Source organism: Dermacentor silvarum, chromosome 1 (assembly GCF_013339745.2).
Source record: "Dermacentor silvarum isolate Dsil-2018 chromosome 1, BIME_Dsil_1.4, whole genome shotgun sequence".
Classification (NCBI taxonomy): Eukaryota; Metazoa; Arthropoda; class Arachnida; order Ixodida; family Ixodidae; genus Dermacentor; species Dermacentor silvarum.
In genome coordinates this window covers 360,080,542-360,098,104 of record NC_051154.1, presented here as the reverse complement: position 1 = coordinate 360,098,104, position 17,563 = coordinate 360,080,542, and the positions used below count along the sequence as shown (strand labels likewise).

Here is a 17,563-nt window from a genome sequence, read left to right as displayed (position 1 = left end):
CCGCTCCCTGAAGTTTCATTTTCTGCCGTTGAAGCGAGCGTGTTGGCCGGCGTGGGCAGTTTTGTTGGCCGGACTGGGCCTTCGTAGTTGCTTCCCTCTGTGCCGCAGCGTTGGCTGAGACGCCGGTACGTACACGCGTGTTCCGGGGCAACGCAGAAACGGCGACCTTGCCATTTGAGAGAGTGAGATTTCCACCGCGGTTCTTTTTCTCCCCCTCTTTTTTTTTTCCTCCGCGCGGCGTTGAGGAGTCTCGCCTAAGCTTTTCGGAACAATGCCGGTCAGAGGCGCCGCCACGTGATTTGGCGCGCTGCTGAGAGCATTGTCGGTGCGCGGTATGTTCGAATTAACCGTCGCAAATGTTTTTGCGTTTGAATTACCGGGCGTTTTCGCCCATTGGAATACACATAACTTTGACGGGACCACAGCGTCAGTTCGAATAAACCGGAAGTTCGAATTAAGCGTGTTCGAATTAACGAGATTCAACTGTATTGAAATCGTATACAAACACACTTTGTTATATTGAGGTTCTAAATGCATGGTGTTCTATGGACAGAAGTTTATGAAAAGTTAAATACTTGTTATATCGAGAATTTCGTTATATTGAAGTTCGTTATATCGAGGTTTAACTGTATTTACAAGAGCAACGCAGCCAGAGACCAGCATGGTAACCAGCTTGTGCCAAGCCCAGATGCCTGTCTTCGTCTTCCTTTGCGCCATGTCTCTGAAGCGCCTGTTGTATCGTAAAAAATATGTAACCCACAAAAGGTGTTCATTCAAGCAAGAATTAAATAAATGCGTCTATCCCCCCCCCCCTTTTCCCTCCCCCTTCCCCATTGGTGTTGTGCTTACGGGAGTTTTAAGAGACTGGCAGGTGTGCTATTGCCACTAGCTTCAGCATACAAGATAACCTTTGAATGAGCTTACTTAATGAAAGCAGCATATATAACATAACGTAGTAAATCTAAAAAGGTTGGCCATGCTTTATTTTAGTGACTTTTCTATACTGCTATACAAAACCGAAAATGGAACATCCGAGACAATATCGCTTATAGCAAAGTGCATTTTTCTTTGCTTGGCAGCTCAAGATAGGTATTGTGTTAGCAAAAATGTCAAATGCTTGCTAATGCTGACTGAGAGCCGGAGCAACTTGAAATGGCACATTCTGGATGTGCATGTGTGTTTTTGGCCAGCGGCTTGGCTTGGCTGGCCCGCCTTCCGCAAGCCAACATGCCAATCCCTTGTGATGACACCAATTACACAATTGCGCATTAACAGCCGGGCAGAGTGTGCAAATTAACGCTGTTCACATGCCTCATATCAACATGGCAAGCTGCTGACAGGCCATCAAAATCAACAGGGAACCATTTGATGGCCCACCAGACGTTCAACTGTACTCTTGATGACAGTGGTGATGAAACCAAAACTGCGTTTCATGCCTACTTGTGACGCACAGCCAATTTTTGGATCTACTTTTCAAAAAAACAAAACAAATTACACGTTAGAATCTGATAAATATAGCCTATAAAACTATCCATTATGCTTTGCGAATCTAGTGCCTCACCGTAGAAGTGACGTGGCCGTGTCACATTTGTGTTGTTTGGAAGCAACTTCACAACCAGAGTTGGTACACGAGAGCCGCTGTGTGCTTTGTTGCTGAGGGTGTGCCCCCCCCCCCCCCCCCTTGCTGCATCCAGGTGACGTCCCGGCAGCCCCAGGAACTGACTAGTCCCACAGCTGCCTTGCGGCTGCCCCTGGCATCCGCTGCGGCTGCCCCATCATTCTACGCACAGGGTCAGTGGTTTGAACATGGCTGGGCTTTTGATGCTTTGCAGTCTAAAGGAGACTTTTTTTGGCATGATAGGCAGTTTACCTCGACATCTGAGACGCAAGAGCGAGGGAGGGACTGTTTTGCCCCTTTTACATTGCTCCCTTGCTTGACTCTCCGCTCCCTCTTTGACGTGAAATACTAAAAGTTTCTTGCGGGAAATCTTTACGAAAAAACCGACAGGTTGGGGTTTTTAAACAAGACGCAGAAATGTCATGTCGAGGAAGCGAGAAGCAGAGTGCCAAGAATGTTTTTTTAAGAAAGTAATTGGAACGCCAATGAATTTCTCTGCAACGTTCGGGAATTATCTCGAAACTGATGTCATCCTGAGAATTCACTCCAAGTGGGAGATCCGCCTTGCGAACTCCATGGCTAGAATTTGTAAATTTGCATTATGGGCCATGAGGTAATTAGTTAACATCTTAATTAGTGAATTTTTTCTTAATTACTTGTTTATGCATTTCAATTTTTTGTGCAAGGATTCTCCGCCTCTTCGAGTAGACCAGCTCATGAACTAGAATTGTGCTATGTTGTAATTATAATGCGAACTGATGCTGCATAGAAACAGGAAACGTGTAAAAGCAGATGCTTGCAGGGTTTTATTCATCATTACTGCAAACTGTCGTCGCAAACTACAGTATACTACTACTACTACTACAGCAGGCCAGTGCTGACGCTTTTGTCGCTGTCTGTGAGAATCTTCAGTGACACCTACCAAGGTTATTAAACTGGCAGCACTTCAGAAATTTCCGCAGCGCAACCGAATGCGGCAAAGCTTTTCAAGGAGTCTGCGGTGACCCAATGTGCTACTTTGAAGACTTCTTGGTTGACGTGCGTGCATATCAGGGCTGATTGTCTTGCTCAAGGCTGCAATTAGGGAAAAAAAATTGTCATATTTGCATCATGAGGTGCATCACGAGGCGCGGTCTGCCAGAAATTTCAAAACAAACTTTCCATTATATTCATGCTAATGTGGTACATGCTTATATAGTACATGTGCAGTCATTGTTAAATGTTCAAGGATTGCAGGATCTGAGATGCTGAATTAGAAAGCATTTGGTGACCATAGCCAGTGAAACTACACAACAGGGTTGTTCGTATAAACTGTAGCACAGGCTGAAAATCCAAATACCAGATTGCAGAAATATTCGTTTTTTGTCTCGGAGCCTGCAGATCATAAACTTTCGATGCAAACTGTACTGTACTGCAACTGGTGCTTGTAAAGTGGCACAGCTAAGTTTTACAACTTAACCAAAAAAATGAGACATGAATTGAGAATGACAAGCTTCACCTTCAACTTTTTTTTCTATATTCTGTTGATTAAAGTTCAGTAGAATGCCGCTTCTACGTTTTTCAAGGGACCGCAGAAAAAAAAATGTTAACAGCTGGCAAGACGTAACAGTGAGGAAGGCCCCGAATCACAACAGTAATGTCATAAGCAGCTCTGCATGCGTGCATAATTAAGGAACACGACTATGTTCCGTAACAGTGGCCCCTTTACATTTTTAGTATGCTTTACCACACCGCATAACAAGGCTGTATTGCAGTGAAGCTAAATTTAGGGAGCTGGCAATAACTACAATCACGCCGTGGCACGCTTATCGGGACTGACTATCGCATACTACAGTCATTTCGTACTTCCGCATTTGCCTCTGCACCGCTAAATTTATGAGACCACCGCATTTAAATGCAACGCTAGATGCGGGAACATTAATGGCGACATATCAAATGGGAACATAACACATAGGAGTCTATTTACTTATTTGTTTATTTATTCACAAGCCTCACAGGCTACAGCAGGACTATTATGTGAGTGTATGGGATATACATTTACAAATGGAAGCATTGTAGTAGAGTTACAAGTAACAAGACCGTGTGGATATAAGCAGGATGTTAGGGTATACATTAAACCAGGTGACAGTGCTTAATATATAATTTAGACCGCTTATAACGTAAGTTGCTGGAGTCGTGAATATCTGCACTATAAGCGGTACCGCACTATAACCAAAGCAACAATTTTCAAGGCCCGCACCTATGCAAAACATGTGCACCGAGCCGCCACGCGTATGCGACAGTCGAGGAATGCGGCTAGAATGTTTGCATTCAATTTACAGTCGAATCTCGTTAATTCGAATCAAATCACGCGGCTGCGCCTCCGACCGGCATTGCTCCGGCACCGCCATAGAGTAAAAGCTTAGGAGAGGCCCCTCAATGTCGTGCGCGGACAAAAAAAAAAAAATAAAGAAGAAAAAAACGCGGTGGACATTTCACCCTCTCTCAAATAACAAGGTCGCTGATTCTGCGTTGTGCCAGAACATGCGTGTACGTGCCGACGTCTCAGCCACGCGTAGAAAATGGCAGTGAACCCTTCTTTCTCCTTTATGCTTCCTCTACTTTCTAGTCACGTGTTGACCTTGCACGCTGCGGCTACAGCGCAGAGGGAAGCAACGGCACTGTCCCAGGCCGGCCAATGAAATTGCCCACGCCGGCAAACGCCCGCTTCCCGATAATGGCAGAAAACGAAGCTTCGGGGGAGCTGGCGCCGGGCCGGCTGGAGCGGCGGCGCCTGCACAGCGGTGGGCGCGCACGGTGACAGTCGAAAGTGAGGGAGCTATGAGGGAGGGCGAGGGGATCCACCGAAGCCGCGGAGTTGCCGAGGCGAAATCCGCTTCCCTGCCGCCCTCCTCCCTCACATTCCACGGTCTCCGCGTGCGCCCTTCGCTGTGCCGTGCCGGCGCCGCACACTCCCTGAAGTTTCGTTTACTGCCGTTATTGTGAAGCGAGCGTTGGCAGTTTCGTGGCCCTCGCTCGTTATGCGCGCCGTGATATTTCCCTACTCGCACTCAAGCTTCTGGCAGCCTCACTGGCTGTTCGTTCGCACCACGTGCCCTTCTCCTCCACTTTGTCTCTCTTTCTTCCTCGAGCACTCCTTGGGGCGCCCGTTTGAGGGGAGCGTTCGCCGTCTCTGCTGACTTCCGTACTCCCAGGCAGCCGCACTGTAACCGGTATTTCGTTTCCCGCAACTGCACTATAAGCGATACGTGTATACATGGAGTGTTATGGGAAAATTAACGGGAGTCTGAAAAGACTGCAGTAAATCCGGTCCTGCACTATAAGCGGTTACGTTATAAGTGGTCTATACTGTAGTTAGCGAGTGAAAAAAAGAACTTAACGGAACGGATGCACACACTCTCAATAAAAGGGTACATTTCGGTAACACCATGAAGTTATACAATAGTTATCGAGAAGCGTGTAAATGATTAATAAGCTATAATGAAAAATACCAATGAAAACAAATGCTCATGAAAAAATGAAAAAACTTTCGGGCTTTAGGTTGGGACTGCAAAAATGCGACGTAGCAGCCGGCAAAAACGCAACAGCAAGGAACATATAGAGTTCCACTACTGAGTGTTTGTGCGGAGAAATTGACCTTCTGCTTGATTATGCATGTCTACGAAATTGGTATTCCTGTTCTTAATTATCGTTATTATTACAAATGTGCAGAAGGGGTCAGCCAGACTCTGCCGTTGTGACCTGTTGCTTTCTCTCCCACAATAGGTTTTGCCCTTCTCCCAAGTGACCTGCCATGCGGGGCTCTGGGTGATCCTCCCCCTCCGCTGCTGTTCCCTTTCAAGAGTACACCCCCTTTCGCCCCCTCTACGGGAGCCCTGCTGGCCGCTCCGCCGGCACTCGTCGCACCCCCAACTAAGGTAAGCACCCTGTGTTAATCAGCATTGGGCAGCTGTTGGCATAATGTCTCAAGTCATCACCAATCCCCGAAACATCATCCTCCCGCTTTCCTCGTGAAATACAGTCCACACCCGTTAACAATGGAACCGCAAACAACATACTCTTTGATATAACAGAACAATCTTCTCACTTAGTTTCGTCTGTATATATTCAAGGGACCGCAGAAAGTTAACAGCGACAAATTCCGCTTCTAACAGACCCGGCTATAATGGACTGCCGGCCCGAGCGGCCATTTTGACTTTTCATGTCGCTTGGCTTGGTTGCTTGACGATGGCATTGGCCGCCCAAAGTGCTGGGGGCGACATTTATTACGTATTTTCGGTTTCCGCCAGCAAAAGTATGGCCTTTGATATCCGCTTTTGCTATCTAATGATGATGTCTATGACGCGTTGCGGCCCTAAAATTGGTTTTGGCTCATAGATGGTCCGTATAAAGTCCAAGGGCGATAACGCCGTCGCCGCACGCCGTATGCTTTCTTTCGCGCGCGAGACGCGGTCGTCGGCTCCCCTCGCACGCTTTCACTCGCACATTCAGCATACGGCGCGCGGCGACGTATGCTGTATGTGCGAGTGAAAGCGTGCGAGGGAAGCCGCGCGGCCGTATGCTGAATGTGCGAGTGAAAGCGTGCGAGGGGAGCCGACGACCGCGTCTCGCGCGCGAAAGAAAAGCGCAGAGAGGAAGCGCGCCTCCTTCCGTTGCGCTCGAGGCACCAGCGAGGGAGCGAAGGGGGGGGGGGGGCAGCGTTGTGCTCTGGCATCATACTGCGCGGCGGCGCGCGCGCGGTCCCGCGGGCCCTATCTTGAAAGCGATCTGCGTGGGGGTAGATTCTACGCAGTGTAGGTGCGTCGGCGGCTCGTGGCTTTGTGCGTGCTGCATGTTCTCGGCGCTCAGTCGAAGGTCACTTCACTCGCTTCTGCAGCGGCGCTTAACTGCGCGTGTCCGCGCTCATCGAGTGTGATGTGTTCATGTTTGCCTGTGGGCGCTGACACTATGTTTGTTAATTAGTTAATAACCGAATGTTTACAAGTTTATACAGACGATAAAACTACTATTCTTACTTTGTATAGCTCACCGCAATCGATACTTCGGCTGTCAGGCGAAACTACTTTTTGTCGCACGTAAGAATTAAAATAATATTGTGTGCAGTTCAACACTACTCCCATTTCTCAATTTTTCCTGTTTCCTGGCTCTTGCGTTTCCCGGCTCTTACGTTTTTTTTTTACGGAATGGACTATTGGCTGCAATAGACAAATCCTTTGGCAAATTTTGTCTAGATAGTGTAAGTGCATCGTGCTTCACTTTTTCTTAAGGCATGAATACACTAGAGGCAAGCTTCTCACAATGGTGTATTTGCGTGTTGACCACTTAATCCGCCCATCACCATCGACTGCTGTGGGCTCAGCGCCCAGCAAGTGCCGTTAGGCCTAACCAGCTGTGAAGGGAGGCTCTGTAGCATATGGCGCTTGAAAAACAACCACTGACGATCACAAAATGCATTGTTTTGAATACGCTTTATTTCTTATCACATCAATTCACCCCAAAAAAAGATTCGCGGTGTCCAGACATGATGCATACCTGCTAACTCTTTCGAATTTTCCGTAAAGTGTACAATAATGGACCCGTCTTACGATCTTACGAATGTCGGCTCAATTTTTACGGAAAAGTGGCTATATTTGCGAAATATTAAAAAAAAAATTCTTAATAAAGTCGCACCGTTGCTGGTGGGCGGGGGCGCCACTTACATAGGGGCATATAGAGATGGTGGTGTGCGCCGTAACCTTTAGTAAGGACATTTTTCACTCTGACGTTGCCTTCGTCATCGGGTCGTTGGACGACCTGACGACGGCCTGAAGTCACTGGTTGTCGTTACTCTCAACATAGAGACCCACCTGTACGTAAGTGCCCCCGGAGACGACGGCGATTTCGGGTCGATGCGATAGGCACAGTTTCTGTATTGGAGGCTGTGGCTCGTCGTCTCGCCTGTCACCTTTGCTAGGCTTTTTTTGCAAGTAGGACCTGTTTTGTGGGCCTTGCTTTTTTTTTTCTTGCGACGTGCTGCTGCATCAGGCGCAGTGCGACTCCGGCACTCCAGTGATTGGTTGCCATAGTGGCTGCGAAGTGTGATGGCGTGCTCGAAGCCTCGTCAGTCCTAGACTCTATCAGTACTTCCAAGTGTGTATGAAGTCGTACTCCTCGGCAGAATTCCTGTGCCCCCCGGGGTCGAGCCGTCTTGAAGTCTAGTGATGGCCAGACGCAGGCTCCTGTCGAACTTGGCCTTTTACGCGGCTTGTTCAAGCTACAGATTTGGCAGTGGTTGTCACTTGTCGCAAGAGATAAAATTAAGACATCAGTTTAATATATCAGCCACTGTTTTGTGTGAAATTCAAACTTAGCCAATGTTTTTGTCATCGGCGGTGGCGATGGGATCAGACCGGGTGACCGACATGGCAGCGCAGGCTGGCCGGCTCTCTGCCATTGTACCAGCCGTTAATCTTGTAGTTAAGCGAGTGTATATACAGCAAACTCGTTATAATGAAGCCACTTTACTCGAATTATTGCTTTATTAGAAATTTCTTCCAGTCCTGACCCAAATGCATGCATTTTAAACCGGATTACTCGAAGTATACTGATAAGCTGCTCAGTGTACAGTGAACTGTCAAGGGGCATGTGTGCACTCACAGTGGCGCTCAGAACCTTTCGCACCCAGCGAAGCGTTATGCGCTGGACGCTATGGAGCTATGCCATTGCGCCGCCTGCACACCCTTTTCCTCCATCCTGTGCCCGCGTGTTATCAGCGGCGAGTAGGTGCGCACTCACGACGGCACCTAGCTCCTTTCGTGTCTAAACCCTGTGAATAAATTAAACATAGTGGCATTCCTCCTCTCTTTCTCGCCGCACGTGCCTTCACCTGCCGCTTGCTTTATCATTTTGTGCATTTTGGTTGTGGGGGTTGCGCTACGCAGCATGCCAATCGTCACGATCGCTGGATGCACGATCACCACGATCGTGCTGTGTGATCAAGAGCAACTGTCATGGCACTGGTGCAAGTCAAAAACAAAAAAACAAGGCACAAAAAGTGTGGTTATGCTTGTGTGCTTGTTCCCGCGAAGCGCTAGTGCAAGCACGTAACTCCACTCTACCAAAAGGGAGATGCAGATAAGCCCTGGACCTCCCCTTCTGCTCTCACTGGCTGGCTCGGGCGGTCGGATAAAAGAATTTCGTTACCTTTAGTTTTATTCAGGGGGCTTATTCATGCCGAGCTAGCAAGCAACCCTCTCCATCGGCGCACCCTTTTCCTCCATGCTGCGCCCGTGCGCCATCAGCTACGAGCGGCAGTGTCACCATGGTGCCGCAGCCACTGCAGCCACGGCACTGTAGAAGTAGTGTGCAATGGAAGAGATAAATGTTATCGCCTTCCACGTACCTAAAGTCTCCCGAACCAAGACCCATTAACTCCCTCCACAGCCTGCGCAAAGGAGTCGATCACGATCGAGAAATTCGATCTCAATCGCAACCAAAAATGCACGGCATGACACTCATATTAGGCTTCCGTGGAGTACTCTTTCAGCTCTACTTTTTTAGCTTTTATGGAGTTGTCACTTTTATCGAATTAGTACTTATATCTCATTTTTTCGCTGTCCCATTCACTTCGTTATAATGAGGGTTTACTGCATTTACTGCGAGGGTTTCCTGGACCAGCATCCAGGAAACGGCAGACAGGAAGGTGCCGTGCCACGTACGCAGTACGATTACCGCGTAAGCAAGTTTATATATACAGTGGAATCCACTTATAACGATCCCAGATATACCGATATATCGGATATAACGACCATATTTCAGTACATTTACGATTTTTCGACCCTCCCAATGAAAACTGCTTCCAGGTATAATGAATGTTATACTGCTACAACGAACGCTCCGAACCCAGTCACGGTAAAAAGAGGGCACACACGAAGTGCCAAAGCACAGAAGTGCAACCAAACTACTAACCAAACTGTGCGCACAGCAGCACGCGCCCCGCTCCAGTCCAACCGCGGCGATGATACGGCCTTCGAGATGAGCGAGCAACCACCTCCTGCGGATTTCAGAAGCCACGAAGAAGGTCACGCGTGGTCAAGGCATGCCTCCAGGGCGGAGGCGTGCCGCGAAGCGTGGGGCATGCGCAGGTGCCACGATGGCGTCACTCTCGTTTTTGCACAATTGTCCGTGCAGCTTCATGTGCATTACGACTGGTTCAACTATTTGGAACGACCATCTATGTCCTTCCACCATGGGAACAACGGCTGCTCAAGCGTTTCTGTCGATGCAACCCTACGGGGCCCGAGTCAACGAGAACGCTGCACCACCCGCTGCCGTCACACAATGTTGCAAAGGATCGGCGGTTACTACGGCATTATCAAGAGATCACAATTTGGCGGCGCTTCGTTTACGCGTTGCCGATTGCTGATAACAGCTCGCAGTGACGTTGAACTTTCGAACATCGCATTTTTTTTTTGCCCGCAGCGACATAGATAACTTAATTTTACAGCTCTTGTGTGGCTGACGCGCAGTCGTAATGCCTAGACGAGACCTTTGCAGTATGGCGGCGGGCTGCAGTAGTTTCTGAAGTTTACGCTTCCACCCAACAAAAACGCTTCGTTCTCGTGTGCAGAATAGTCATGTCCTGCTGGTAGTAAAATACAGGGTGTTCAAAATTAAGCTTTAAGGAATTTTTAAAAATTGCCTGTGGCAGGTAGCATAATTCTTATCGTTGAGCTGGGTTATTCGAAGAGGCGGACATAGTAGCACGAGAAATCGAAATACACATTCAAGTAATTAACAAAAGTTGACTAATGAACTTCTTAGTTAATTACTTTACGACACATATTGCAATTCATGAATTGTAGCTGGTGAGTTTTCAAGGCGCATCCACTTGAAATGAATTTCCAGGATAACACCAGTTTCGAGATATTATTTCCCAAAGTGTGGGATGAAATACATGCGCGTTCCAGTTACTTTTGTGCTTCAGTGTATAAAACAGCATTTTGGTAAAAAAAAGTAAGTGGAACAACAGCGCATTTTTATGGCGAGTTTGATGGCGCATATCTCCAAACTGGTGTCATTTTTGAAATGCATTCCAAGTGGATACGCCTGACAAGCTTACTGGCTACAATTAGTAAATTGCAATGTGTGTCGTGTCATAAAGTAATTAACTAAGAAGTGAATTAGTGATTTTTTGTTAATTACTTGAATATGTGTTTCGATTTCTCGTGGTACTGATGTCCACCTCATCGAATAACCCAGCTCAATGATAAGAATTATGCTACCTGCCACAGGCAATTTGTAAAAATTTCGTAAAGCTTAATTTTGAGCACCCGGTATAGCACAGGCTCTTGAATAAAAAATGGAGGCTGTGCTTGCAGCTTTGAAATGACAGGTGATCGTAACTGGGCGCCATTTTGAAAGAGCTACATGACGCCACGCTTCATTATTTAGGTGGCTGTTTCTAACGTACGTTTGCAACTAAGTGCAGGAACGCACCGCAAACAAAAATGACTGAAAATCTGGTTTTCGGACCAAAGTGCTGCCGAATTGTGACTGCTGACGCCAGCTTCAGTGCAGTTAGTTTTTCGGTGTTTTTAAGAGCGAGTCTATATATAATGAACTACAGATATAACAACCACTTTTCGTGGAACTACCGAGTTCGTTATAAACGGGTTCGGACTGTAGTTATTCATTTTAATTTTGACATTTTTATTGTTTTTGCTTTGGCTATGGTTAGATTGCGGTATATACAACAAAATGTTGGTGATACGAATCTCGCAGGATCGCGTGAAATATTCGTATCACCTGAGATTCGTATCATAGAAATGTACACAATATCAAGAAAAATGAATTTATTTTTACCAGGAAAGATTTGTATAATAGTGGAACCCCGTTGATACCTTCCTCGCTGCTGTGTTTTCCTGGCTGCTACGTCGCGTTTTCGCGGTCCCGACATCCATCGACTTCCCTGTGACACGTCGCCAATCTGCAATGTTCCTGCATCTTACGTTGCGTTCGAATGTGGCGGTCACATAAATTTGGCTGCGCAGCTAGCTTGTACGTTGCATGAAGCGACCGATGCGTTGTAACAAGCGGCCGGCGCATTGCAGATATGACGCAGCCGCGTGGGTGTCATATCTTAAAAGCGATCTGCGACGTGCGCAAAGCGCGCACCCGCACGGATGTCATCATCAAAAGATCTGCGATGTTGACAAAATGCGTTGTTGACAAAGTGCGCCTAGTGCCAGTAGCTTCGTATGCACTGTGCCTTCGACGTTTAGTTCACGCTGAAGTGAGCGACAGCGCAAAGGTCAATTTGCTCGCTGCTGCTGCTGCGCTTCCTCGCACCAGCGTTTTGATAGCGAGTGTCGGCGGTCATCGAGCGAGATGTGTGTTTACCTGTGCGCGTGTGACATCGTGCTTTTTAATTTAGTTAGTTGTAACAAGCGGCCGAAACGTCCCGCGTCCCGCGTATCAGCGGCCGAAAACGTCCCGCGTATCAACGGGACGTTTTCTTCTTGTCCAAATCAACGATTGCCTTCTGAAAGGCATATAAGTGCGCACACGTGATCTCGGGAATGTTTTCACTCGCCGCTGAATGCCTGAGCACGTTGAGTGCAGGAAGCGTTTTGGCCGTCGGGACTGCGCTGTAGTCGTCGTTGCAGCAGCGGTCCTCGTCTTTCTCGCTAAGCATCGGCTAGGCTGTGATGCGGTCTGGTCTGCTCGACGTGGGGACCAATGAGAGATTGCGCAGATGCGTGATGTAGCCGGTTGCTTGGCGACTATGGATCCCGCCCAGATCCCGCTGTGCCGGCTTGTCTGTGCCGGTCGCTCCGCTGGCTCAGCCGCCGCCGCTGTTGCTTACGCGTTCATATGATCTGCAGTGGCAGATTTTTTTTCGTATTGTGAGCAGTGCATTTCGGCCGGGGAATGTTAGGAATTCATATCACACCGAAATTCGTACCAGCCAGGATCGTATCACCGGGGTTTTACTGTATGAAGTTCCGCCATTTCACAGCATACTGTGGCCCTTATTTTGTATAAAACTTACTTCGGATACGACTCACCTTTTTCACTGGATTATCACAGTCCGTTGTAACGTGTGTCGACTGTATTAATTTTCCAATATTCCAATATTCCAATTTTCCAATATTGCCCACTGTGCAAACTACGCAGTGCTGTTGCTTACTTGTGCACATTTGGAGAAGCTTGCAGTAGCTACAGGGGGTGCCATTTACTTGTCAATATTTGTCATGATAGCATATCGCTACCAGTGACCTTTCATTAGCTCATGCTGCTGGCAATGGTTTACAAAACTTGTCACTTGCTACTCACTTTTTATAATTAATTATTGGCTTATTACTTGCTTATGAAACCCCCCTCTCCTTCTGGCCAATTACGCCTGCCTTAGGGGTGGCAGATGAACTGCTTTAGATGAACTGCCATAGGCTGGTTTTCTCTCTACAACCACGAAAGAGCGGAGATGCTAAAGAAGGGTAAAGCATAACTAGAGTCCATAGTGGTTCCAGCAGACTTTGCACCCTTCCGTTTAATATACACACATTCTGCTCTACAGTCAGCACTGTTTCCATGCTGTTGTCAGCAGCTCAGCTCTATCAAAATGCTGTGCATTTTTCTCTAATCTCCGCTCTCAGTGTAACATGTGAATTGCGTGTCCACTGCCAAAGGAAGACTTTGTGTGGCCTTTTTTTCTGTCATTGATAGCCAGTGTTAGGCACATGGTGAGATACCTTCAAAAGATAAATAAACGTCATGCAAGCCCTTATTTGCTAGGTCGCATTGCCACGTGCATTGCCATTAGCAACAGCATCTGCCAAAGCTGCTAGGTCTCATTAAAAGAATGAGCTTCCGCAACACAATTAGCACCCCTACAAAGAATTTTCAGGTGCCAAAGGCAGTAAAGGCATGCGAAGGCACAATGAAATGAAATAGGCTTTTATAGGGAAAAAAGGCTGAAGTAGATGTTGGCGCTAAACCACTTCTTAACCTATAATTCATGCTAATACACCAAAAGAGTGCAGCCCCGACGCACGGGAAGAAATAGGCACTTGTCTATAATCCAGCCTCTAGTGATAACTCTGTATGTTATCGCGCGTGGTATTCAAAGAGGCTCTTTTGCTCGAGCTCTATTTTATTCAAATTATTTCCTGGTCCCCTTAAGTTCGAATTTAATGATGTTCCACTGTACTGTAGAGCACCGCCAATGTGTAGGCTACTTCAACAAAAGCTGTGATGCCAGTTTTCCAATTTCTCTTTAATTTGACCTGCAAGTAAATCAAGCTGACCTTGTTCGCCTTGCTGACATTTTCTTTTGGGCGCAGGGAAGCGAGTCCTGGGCGGGGCAGCCCCAGGTGCCGACGTCAATGGGTCCCTGGCTCCTGAACCAGCTGGAAGAGTCGGCGCAGTTTTGCTCCGACAACTGCTGGACCCACCAGGGACACTGAGAGGGGGATGCACACTGGGCACAGGGCCCCATCCACTGCAAGCATTTGTAGACAAGGTGTGGACCCTGTCGTCGCCATGTCGGAGCGGCATTGACCCAGCCCCACAGTCACTGCGCCAGACTTGCCCGGCCGTTGGATCTTGAGGAAGCCAGCCAAATTGTCGTCATATGGGAAGAGCACAGAGCAGTCCCACGCTGCTGATTGTCTCTGAGGTCAGGCCGCACCTTCCATTTCTGGAAAGGGCGACATTGGGGCTTTGGCCCCACCACTTGTGAAGCTGCCCTCGCAACCTTCGAGTTTGCCGTCACAATCGGCGAGAAAGAGGTGGACGAGGGCTCTTGGTGCGCAGCGTGCCAGGTCGTGTCCAGCATGCCAATGACCGAGACTTTCACCGCTCATTGACTTGGAAATTTCCCAAGGAACCCCGGAAATTTTTCTTTTATGTGTATGCTGTAGCACACGCCTGGCTGGCCAAAACACGCTTGCTGCGCAGTGTTTTAGAAGCACAGTGGCGTGTGGGTGTCGCCAGAAATTGAAACAATGGTCCTAAAGAATGTGTGGGAGGTCTGCGGGAAGTGGTGGATTATCGGTGTGTGTTGTAATGCACCGCATCTGTCAGTTCCTCGCCAGACATTGCGTGTGTGCTTTTATAAGTGGGGCCATCCTGGTGGTGGTCGCAATGCGACTCTTAAGGCCGAGGGACATCTTGGGATGTTGCTTAAATTAAATTGATTAAAAGCAAGGAGTGTACTCGAAACCGAGAGAAAAGCACGTCCTTGCAGAGCACAAATGTGCTAATAATGACTGGAAATGGCTCTTTTCTGTGTGTTTTATATCCGATTCACAGTCACCACAGTGTAGTTGTTGTTTTCAGGTCATTGTTTTTTTTTACACTTTACTTTCATGTGCACCTCAAAATCTAGTTTACTATGATGCTTGTCACATGTATGAATGTATCGGGGTGTGAATGTCGCTAGATTTTATGAGCAAGCATTGTATTGACTGGTGAGGGGTGCACTGTAGTCTTCCACAAGAGAACTACCGCTTGTCACTCTAGATTGCAGGCCCGTTCCTTTTTTACAGTGGGCTGCTCACCCTGTGTAGTTGAGGACGATACTAAGCTGGACAGCCATTACTGAACTCGGAATTCCTTTTTCCTGCAGTTTTGCTAAAGGCTCCGCTGTGCGACTTTAGCAAATCTGGGAACATTTCTGTGATCTTTCGGGAAACTGCTGCATGAGCTGTGGCTTTCTCAATATTATTTGGACCACACAGTGGCGCTGAGATTTCTTTGGAAGCAGTTGTTTGAACAAGTTTCATGAATACACCTTTAATGCGAAGAATACTTTGGCTCATATCCGGCACCTGTGCTGTAGGTCGGTATGTTCCTGCCTCTCATCATTTTGGGTCTCTTCAATAAAAAAAATTTTAAAAATTGCACAAGAGCTCGCTGCTGTAACCGTTAGGCCACAATTGCATAGATATTTCTGCTAATGGCAACTGGATCTTTGAGACTATTGGCAGTGTGTCTCGTCTCATAGCATGAGCTTTGTGATGAGGTTGCTTGTACGCACATGTCAGTTTCAGTTTGGCCACAGACTTGCCACTTGCATGCGTCGCATCACATAGCTACTAGAAAGCAAGAGCGCGTCAGTTCCTGCTATTCTGTTGTTGCAGTTAGCACTTTGAGATGCTGGGTTAGACTGAACTGCGTGTAGGATTGGCTCTCATTTCCTAGTCCTTTCCTAGTAGCAGCTAATGCTGCTGGACTGTGTGACATCGTACCACCTTTGGGATTGGCCCAGGTTGTAATGAAACAGGTTGCAACATTTCTTTGCTAGAGTACAAAAAAAAAAAAACCATCATCATGCTGTTGCTGTCATGTGATGGTCGCCGCCATCATTGTAGTCTTGCTGCTTTCACTTGACACGTGCTTGCATCACCCACACAATTACTCACCTTGCACAAACTTGTTGGTCCATCTGGTAAACTTTTCATAACATTGATTCACACAGTGTGCGGGGTCTACATAATTTTCTGTTCTTTTCATCAGCACCGCATGTACAGTGCTCACGGATTGAAACGCGACAGGCAAATTTTGGGTAGAACACTCCTTATCTGCAATTACTGGAGAGCACCATGTCATGTTGCTTCTAATCTGGTCACTAAATGCGACTCGGACTGTGATCTAAGCGTACAAGTCGAGATTACGCTGATGTCGTACAAACTACCGAGGGTGTAAACAAAAGCATGCGCATTGGGTAGGCCTAAATTGTTGCGTTTCAATCTGTGAGCTCTATACATGCACACTTTTTACAGCATGCATTGCATGCCTTCACTAGCATCCATTGGTTGCAGCCAAATACTAGAGGAAAGGTACACAAAGTTGCACTAAAAACCTGCGCACAATTTTAGCACCAGAATTGCTTTTCATTTGCAGCTACGTATGCTGCAAGGTTAGAGCAAGTGTTAAGCTATTGGACAGGGTACTTTGATGTTTCACATTCCTGTTAGCGGCTTTCGTAACAGGAGTCGTGTGGTTCAGTAATGGCTGCCCATTCAGAGAGGCTGGGTTTTTCAACACGGAAGAAAAGGAGCGATAACTACTGTGTAGCGCACTGCGTTTAGGGGATGTTGCAATTATTGGAACACTACCGTCCCATTCATGCTTGGTTAAGTTCATGCTTGGTTAAGGTACGAGTGTAAGAGGTGAAAATGTGCGCTATACGCACTAGTGCGAAGTCAAAGGCTCCGTCATTACACTCCCACGAAAACATTGGACAGTCTTTTGCAGGCACACTTTAACAGCATAAAACGATGCAGTATGTGGGCTTCACAGTAAAGTTTGCATGTTAAGGTCTTTCTAGTATTTGAAAATTGCGGCGTTTGAGAAGATGCAGAAAGATGCTTGGCACTTTCGTGTGGCAGCCGCATTTGAACGAAAGGTTGTAGCCGCAAGGTGACTTTTTTTTTTTCTTGTATTGCAGGCCACAGCTGTAGCAATGTTACGTGGCTGTTAAGTCATTGTGGCCGACCACGCAAGACTTTTTGCCAGAAACTTTGGCTGAGCAAGTTAGAAATGTGAGAGATGTCTTGCAGAATGATAAGTTACAGCTGTAGTTACACTGCTTGCTGCAGGCTTTTCATGGGTGTTTGCAATGCCAGTAATAGTGGCCTCAGTGGAGGTGAACAAGACATCACTACTGAAGTACTGCATAATGAGCCGCATACACAAAGTTGAAGAATTACACAGTTTTATGTGTTCCACGAAGTATACTGTATACACTTCCATGGTGTGTTGTGCAGGCACACACAGTTTTCAGTTGTAAAGTGTGGACACTATGTGTACAGCACGACCAAGAGAGCTATGTAAATTGCACAAGGTGACCGCTTTTTTTCTATTGCATGCTAAAGGGGCAATCAGCCTGTGATGCTTTCGTGCTGGGATAAGGCAGCATTTGAAGTGAGATCTCAGTCTTCCGTGGAAATGGGGATGCTT

At 47.2% G+C, this 17,563-nt stretch overlaps 1 protein-coding gene across 9 annotated transcripts in view; it reads left to right on the top strand.

Annotated features, from left to right (window-relative positions):
- LOC119437437 (roquin-1-like) overlaps positions 1 to 14,800 on the top strand; it is an 83,134-nt gene extending 68,334 nt beyond the window's left edge. For all 9 annotated transcript variants that reach the window (XM_049660544.1, XM_049660541.1, XM_049660543.1 and 6 more), the window contains 3 exons: positions 1,695 to 1,791; positions 5,384 to 5,535; positions 13,942 to 14,800. In XM_049660544.1, coding sequence (XP_049516501.1) covers positions 1,695 to 1,791; positions 5,384 to 5,535; positions 13,942 to 14,064 — 372 coding nt within the window. In that variant the 3' untranslated portion in view covers positions 14,065 to 14,800. The remainder of the gene's footprint in view (positions 1 to 1,694; positions 1,792 to 5,383; positions 5,536 to 13,941) is intronic.
- Positions 14,801 to 17,563: the final 2,763 nt, after the last annotated feature.